This window comes from Elephantulus edwardii, unplaced genomic scaffold (assembly GCF_000299155.1).
Source record: "Elephantulus edwardii isolate Elephantulus edwardi_28Jun2011 unplaced genomic scaffold, EleEdw1.0 scaffold00127, whole genome shotgun sequence".
NCBI classification, from domain to species: Eukaryota; Metazoa; Chordata; class Mammalia; order Macroscelidea; family Macroscelididae; genus Elephantulus; species Elephantulus edwardii.
Window position 1 is genome coordinate 1,627,677 of NW_006399877.1, and position 7,806 is coordinate 1,635,482.

A 7,806-nucleotide genomic window follows, 5' to 3' on the forward strand; every position below is an offset into this window, starting at 1 on the left:
CCACGCTGACTCCAGCCCGCCAGCCACAGGGCTTGCTGTGCCAAAGACCGGGCTTCAGCTCACACGCCCTCCACAGAACACTTCCTAGAGTTCGTGCCGAAAGTTGTGTTCTGTGCGAAAGGTCAAGTCAGGTTTGGAGGCTGTTGAGGTGACAGGACAAATGGCCAGCAGGATGCAGCCACCTGACCCGTCTGTCCTAGCCCAGGCCAAGGCGACAGAGTGTTCGGGACCTGCTGAGACGCCCCACCAGCCTCTGCCCCACGCTGTCACATTTAGTCACCTGGTGTCACAGCAGTTTGTGCCTGACCTGTGGTGTCCCGCACGTGAGACCATGTTCGTGTCATCACAGCTGCTCAAGTGCAGCCCCATCTCACCTGGGTCACACGTGTGCTGTCCAGAGAGGACAGGTCTGTGGAAACGGACACTGTGCGTGGAAGAGTGGTGGGTCAGAGGGGAAGACCCCAGTGATTGGATGGCCAGGGTAACTGCTCTGGTGGGCTTGACCACAGCAGAGGTCAGAGGCTGGGAAGCCGGGTGGATGCAGCCCAGGCAGTGTCCTGTCGTTGGTGGGTCGCTGTGAGCTGAAGTTGGCTCAGCGGCCTCTGAGCGTCTCCAATGCCTACGTGTGCTGCTGCTTCTGGGTGGGGTCACACTGGCCGGGACCCTTTCTGGTGACACTGTCCCACTCTCTCCACAGACCACCCTGGCACACAGGCTTGTGACCCGTGAGGGGTCAGTGACGCACCTCCCCCTGTACACATCGCCCTCCCTACCCAACATCACACTGGGTCTCCCTGCCACTGGCCCGTCTGCTGTGAGTATACCTGCGTGGCCACAGCCTGGGGACCGGACGGTGTCCCGCCCAGCCTCCACCACCTCCCCTTGTCCCTTACAGGGGGCAGCCAGCCAGCAGGATGCGGAGCGCCTGGCTCTCCCAGCCCTCCAGCAGCGTATCCCCCTTTTCCCCGGCACCCACCTTGGTCCCTATCTGAGCGCCGCACCCCTGGAGCGGGACAGCGGGGCAGCCCACAACCCCCTCCTGCAGCACCTGGTCCTCCTGGAGCAGACACCGGCACAGACGCCCCTGGTCACAGGTGAGCATCAGTATGCAGCGAGGGGTCCGTGGGGAACTGTGCTTCAGGAGCAAGGAGACACCCAGGGGCGACCCTCACACGTGAGAGCGGGGGCTCCAGCTTGAGTGTCAGAGGAGGGCTGAGCCCCCCAGGGTGTGCAGCGCCCGATTCCCGGATGCGGATTGCCAGGCCTCTCTTCAGAGGCCCCTCCTGGGACTCCAGCCTCCACTGTCACTCAGCACCTGAGTTCATTCGTTAGGACGCAGCCGTCTCCAGGGCGGTGTCAGCCAGAGCTTGCAAAGCCAGGTGGCCCTCCACAGTGTGTGAGGTGGTACATCCTGACGGGAGAAGACTGTCCGTGTCCCTCCCACAGAGCCACTGCTGGATTCAAACTAGCAACCTTGCCTGCTGCCCCACCAGGACTCCTTGCTGGAAGAAAATTGGGGCAACCTGCTCCTCTGTGGTGGCGGCCTCGGACACACCCATCCCGGGGAGCAGGGCGTCCTGGTCCTCCCTGTAGGGCCACTGGGAGTCAGAACCTCTTGATGGAAATGGACCAGCTTTGGTTTTTGACTCCTTAGATGCCTTGTGAAAGACTGGTTAGGTGCGTGGTTGAGACTTGAGCCCACTGCGCCCCACGGGAGAAAGGCCAGCAGTCCGTTCCGCAGTGTTACAGCCTCGGGCAGCACACGGGCAGTTCTGTCCTGGCCGCGAGGCTCTGCGGGTCACAGTCACCTCGGTGGCGGGGAGTTTGCGAGCTAGGTCTCCGCCCATACAGCCAGGTGGGAAGGGTCAGTTGTTCACACCCCAGAGGGCAGAGGAAAGCTCAGGAGGGCAACAGCATGAGGGGCGTGTCTGTCCGCCTTCGGGCCTGCGCCCGTGCCTTCGAGGAGAGAGTCACAAGAGCACCCCCATGGATCACCCCGTGTGCTGGGGAATGTGGGGCCCCGAGAGCTTCCTAGACATCAGACTCCATTGTTTTCCAGAAGCCAGGAGTGGAGATGATGTCCATAGGCCCAGCCAGTCGGCCCCTCCTTCACTGATAGTCTAACCCACCGTCATCACTCGGCTGACTCCTGGTGGTTTCTCGTTGAGCTTTTTCAGCAGGAAGTTTACAGGACGAGGTCGCCATTTATATGTCACAGGCTGCCTTATGGGTTTGAACTGCTGACTTCTTGGTTAGCTGCCCGAGACACTATGCCACCCTGCTTTAAAGAGACCCTAAAACAATTCAGACTAAGGATCATTTTTCCCCTTAGCTGCTGGTCCTCTCCCACGTAGGCGCCTTAGAGGTCTTCTAGAAAGTTCTGGAGACCAGTGGAACGTGCTCTGCCTCGGTTTGTGGAGCCCTCTCAGGCCCCCTGCAGGCTGACCCAACCAGAAGGTGTCTTGCTGGCTGCGGCCCTCAGTACAGCGTCCCTTAGGAGGGCAGTGGGCTCTTTGAAGCCTCCCCCCCAACCACCTCCTGGACCAGCCTAACGGCCAGCAGGCTAAAACCACCCCATGGCAGCTGCTCTCCAGTGTGTTGCGGCCACAGTGGCCCCCGTGTGCAGGGTCGCCGGCCGGGTTTTGCAGGGCTGTGGCCTTTTTGAGGGTGATGATCAGGCCTTATTTTCAGGTGTCTCAAGGCAGGCTCCTATTGGAGCGCAGCCTCCTGTGACTAAACGTCCTTGTGCTGTCCAGCAGGCCGGTCCTGCCAGTGCGAATCCTCTGTAAACCGAAGCTGGACTCGTGGTGGCCGGCTTCTAGCAGGTGGCCAGGTCTCTTCTTAGCTCGCTGGGTCCTCAGTGGGCTGGAAGCTGGGCCCGGGCACTGGCCAGCCCTTGGCTTCCAGGGCAGCTGCTGGATCTCCGGTACAGCCCTCGTCGTCTCCTGGGTCCCCTGCCATTTCCCTCCCTCACCGCTGGCCCCTGCCTTTCAGGCCTGAGTGCTCTGCCCCTCCACGCCCAGCCCCTGGTGGCCGACCGCGTGTCCCCATCGGTTCACAAGCTGCGACAGCACCGCCCACTGGGCCGCACGCAGTCGGCGCCGCTGCCCCAGAATGCACAGGCCCTGCAGCACCTGGTCATCCAGCAGCAGCACCAGCAGTTCCTGGAGAAGCACAAACAGCAGTTCCAGCAGCAGTTGCACGTGGGCAAGGTGGGTGCCGGCCAGCCGGGTGGGTGCCAACCAGTCAAAAGGGTGTCAGGTGGGTGCCGGCCAGTCAGAAGGGTGCCAGGTGGGTGCCGGGTGGGTGCCAGCCAGTCAGGTGGGTGCCGGCCAGTCAGATGGGTGCCGGGTGGGTGCCGGCCAGTCAGAAGGGTGTCAGGTGGATGCGGGCCAGCCGGGTGGGTGCCGGCCAGTCAGAAGGGTGTCAGGTGGATGCGGGCCAGCCGGGTGGGTGCCGGCCAGTCAGAAGGGTGTCAGGTGGGTGCCGACCAGTCAGGTGAATGTTGTCCAGATGGGTATGAAGGGGCCAGGCAGGTGTGCAGGCTGGGACAGTGAGTCATGGCAGCGGGCAGAGAGCATTGAGAAGAGCAGCCGTATAGGAACAGGTGGGTCCCCCAGGAGTTGGGTGCGGCAGGTAGGGGAGCCAGGTGATCTCTGGCTGCCATGCTCTGAGTGGGAACAAGCTGGGACTGTGGCTTGTGGCTCAGCAGGTGGGCAGAGTGGCTACAGGGCTGAAAATCCAGTCTTTGTGACCTTGAGGTTGTAGGAGGCTGGAGAGGAGAGATGGCACACTCATCCTGGGACCGGAACTGGGGATGGAGGGCAGGTGTGCCTGGGTCGGACCCTGTCTCTGGCAGTGTCTGCCCAGCCGATGTGTCCATTCCCTCGAAGCCAGGGAGCATGTGAGTGTCTGCACCATCGTGCTGTGTTCCCTGTGGCTACGCTGCTGCTGGGAGGGACACCACCTAGGCCTGTCCACTCAACCCCACATGAGTTCTCAGACCCTCAGCACACTGTCCTCACATCCCCAGATCAGCAGAGTCAGATGCTCCTAGGATATGTCAACGCAGGGTACCCACAGGATCAGCGAGGTCACGCCTTCAGACAGATCAACCTGGCTCACCTGCAGGTCAGCATGTCACAGCTGCCCTCACACAGGTCCATGTGGCCCCTTTTCAGGAGGAAATGGGTGGCAGAAAATGCTACTGTGGCAACACTGGAAATAAGAAAGCCGTGGTCTTAGGTTGGTTTTTAACTGCTGGCACTGAATCTCAAGCTGCTTCAGCTCAGATTGGATGTGATGAGTCACTTCAGAAGCAGTATGCAGTTTCCAGAAAACAGTGTAGCGTAGCCATAAACCGCAGGCAGAGGCACTGCGAACCTGGAAGCCCACGTGTGACTCGTCCCCCGGGCTTCGCAGGAGACCACCCGGCCTTCCGAGGCACTCAGCATCTGACCAGCGTGTATTCACGGGGAGAGGTCCCTAGGACCCCACCTCCTGAGGGCTAACTGCAGAGTGACACAAACCAAGCACGCACCACAACGTGGTGTGGGAGCTGCCGGAGTGTGGGCCCTGTGTGGCCAGAAACTCAAGTCAGCATCTGATCAGAGCCAAGAGGAAGGGTGGCTGATGACCCCAGTGTCGCACGCAGCATGGCCTCCACCTGTGGCCTGGGTGCAGGGTCAGCTGCAAGCCACCCATGCCTTTTCCTATGGACACATGCAGCACACCTGTGGCCCGTGTCACAAAAGGTGCCTTATAGAGAAGCGTGCCACACATAGTCACTCTCAGAACAGTGGTTGTTAGGACCATCGACTTGACTACCACTCACAGCAGCCCTGCGACAGTGGATTTGAACTTGGCCTCTCCTGTGCCGTCCTCACTGTTACCAACCTGTGTGTTCAAGCCCTTTGCTGCAGTCTGTGCTGACCCGTCCTCATGGGCCTTCCTTTTCCAAGAGCTGGCCCCTTGTAACAACATGCCCAGAGCATGTCAGGCAAAGCCACTCTCCTTGCCTCCAAGGAGCACCCTGGCCGGACCTTCTCCAGAACATACTTGTGTGCCCTTGTCGCCATCCACGGGATGGTCAGTGCTCCTCTCCAGCACCACGGCTCAAAGGCATCGGTTCTTCTGTCCTCTTTCCTCACTGTCCAGCTCTCAGCTGCATAGCAGGTGATTTAAAATAAACACGCTAGAACCAGGTGCCCCTTCATCTTCAAACCGACCCGTTTGCTCTTCAGCACTGTGGACAGTTCCCAGACAGGCGGCTTTCCCGATGTGATACATCTTTTGATTTCCTGGCTGTTGGTGCCAGGGACACCTGTCGACTATGGATCCAAGCAAGACCAAGTCATTGGCAGTTTCTGTTTCCTGTCAGTGCTGTCTCTTGTCCCGGTGGCGTGGATTTTCATTTTTTTGGTGTGTAGATGTAACTCATATTGAAGGCCGCAGTCTCTAATCCTGTGTAGCAAGCATTTCAAGTCGGCCTCACTTTCCGCAGTCACATCTCCAATAATGACATGGGTGGAGCAAAGCCTCCACCTCACGTGCTGGTGCAGCAAGACTCAAAGTCAGGAGGAGGAGCGGCCGCCAGCGTCATTAACAGGGAAACTGGAGGGTACACAGTGCCTGCAGCCACGGGCGAGAGCCGGGCTGAGCGTGGGGGTCCCAGGCAGGGCAAGCTCCCCTGCTGCTCGCAGGCTCCCCGAGTCACTGCCCCAGGAAGCAGCGTCCGCACCTCGCTCAGGCTGCTCTCCTGGCTGACCAGGTTTGCTGGCCGCCGCTGGGGCTTCCCTCTGTGCCCCCTCTGCACCTCCAGGCAGGCAGGAGTGACCACAGCTCTCGCCTTGCCAGAGGCCCTCGAGCAGAGGCCCGCCACAGTGCCCACGTGTGTCAGCATTGTTCTCCAGGGGGTTTCAGGAGGTCATTTTTCAGCCAGTCATCAGACCTTTCTTCCGAGGCACCCTGGGAGGGCTTGAACCACCACCTCTGGTCATTGCCGTCGTACCGCTCAGTGCAGGACAGGAGCGCCCAGAGCCACGGTGGCTGCCCCTTGTTTCTGGAGCACAGCGGCCCACACCCACTGGCCCTGGTCTCCCCACCCCTCAGCACGCCCTCTGCTTACAGATCATCTCCAAGTCAAGCGAGCCAGCCCGGCAGCCTGAGAGCCACCCCGAGGAGACCGAGGAGGAGCTGCGGGAGCACCAGGCACTGCTAGAAGAGCCCTTCCTGGACCGGCTGCCCGGCCACCAGGGGACACATACACTGGCCAGCGTGCAGGTGAAGCAGGAACCTGCCGAGAGTGACGGGGAGGACGCAGAACCCCCGCGGGAGGCAGAAGTGGGCCAGCGCCAGGCCTCGGATCAGGAGCTGCTCTTCAGACAGGTACGGGGTGTGCCGAGCAGCCCCACAGTCACCCCACCCAGGTGGCAGCTTCACGGACAGTCACCCCACCAGAATGTAAGGCCCTGAGTAGACACTGCTGCCTGCTCTCTGATTAGTCCCCCAAACAACCTGGTCTGGGAAACAGGCATGGCGCACAACACTGCACCCCCCTTTGACCTTCGTTCTGGGGCACACAGAGGTTCAGGGAAGCTGTCCTACCAGCTGAAGTAGCTTCCTGGGCTTCCAGCAGCTGACCCTGTCCTAGCTGGCTGCCCACGAGCAATCTGACCAGCCTCTTATCTACTCAGATTGGATGGATGGGAGGCTGGTGGACTGGTGAAGGGATGGGTGAGCAGATGGATGATGGAGACGTGAATGAATAGAGGGGTGAGTGGATAATGGATTCAGAGATAAATGGTGGGTGGGTGGGTGGATGGATGGATGGATGGATGGACAGACACATGACGGATGGGTACATGAGTGAGTTGGATGGTGGGTGGATGGATTCATGGATAATACATGGATACATGAACAGGTGGATGGATTGACGGGTGATAGATGCATGGTTGGTAGATGAATACGTGAAGGAGTGGATGAGTGGACAGAAGCATACGCAGACGGATGAAGGGTGAATGGATAAATGATGGATGAGTGAGGGATGAGGGATGGCTAGTGGATAGGTGGATGATGGACACAGAGTAGATGGTGGGAGGTGGACAGAGGAGTGTGTGGTGGGAAGATGGGCAGATGAAGGATGGATGGATGGTGGACGGACGGATAGATGGTTAAATGAATAGGTGGCTGGAGCTGGACGGACGGATAGATGGTTAAATGAATAGGTGGCTGGAGCTGTGATGTGTGATGGATGATAAATAGAGGGATGTACGGAAAATGGGTAAATGGTAATAGGTGGGTGCAGAATGAACGGACAGTGGGAAGATGGGCACACAGGTGAAGGGAGGGATGGGTGGAAATCTGTGGTTGATGGATGGCAAAGTGAGTGTGTGGGTGGGCACCATTTGGGCAGATGAGTGAATGGACATGTGGGTGTATTAATGGATGAAAGGATAGATGTTGGATGGATGAAAATAGATCTGTGATTTATGGATGGCAGAGTGCGTGAATGGATGGGGCGTGTGGGTGGATGAGTAGTGAGCAGGGAAGTATAGTTACGGGTGGAAGGATGGGCAGATGATGGAGGGGTAAGAGGCATGGTGGATGGAAAATGGATGTTGGATGGGTGAGTACATGGATAGATGAATGAGCGAGTGCTTGGGTGATCAAGTTTAGATGGAATGTGGATGGGTGATGGGTAAATGCTGGATGGATGGATGGACGGACGGACAGGTGGATGATGTGTGGATGGATAGTTGATGGAGGATGGATGGATGGACGGACGGATGGACGGACGGATGGATG

The 7,806-nt window shown here is 59.0% G+C and overlaps 1 protein-coding gene across 1 annotated transcript in view; it reads left to right on the forward strand.

Moving 5' to 3' along the window:
* The window catches only part of HDAC4 (histone deacetylase 4), a 61,534-nt gene that overhangs the window by 31,850 nt on the left and 21,878 nt on the right, over nt 1-7,806 (forward strand). Inside the window, exons 8-11 of the mRNA XM_006893439.1 lie at nt 698-814; nt 896-1,094; nt 2,995-3,212; nt 6,130-6,387. Coding sequence (XP_006893501.1) covers nt 698-814; nt 896-1,094; nt 2,995-3,212; nt 6,130-6,387 — 792 coding nt within the window. The remainder of the gene's footprint in view (nt 1-697; nt 815-895; nt 1,095-2,994; nt 3,213-6,129; nt 6,388-7,806) is intronic.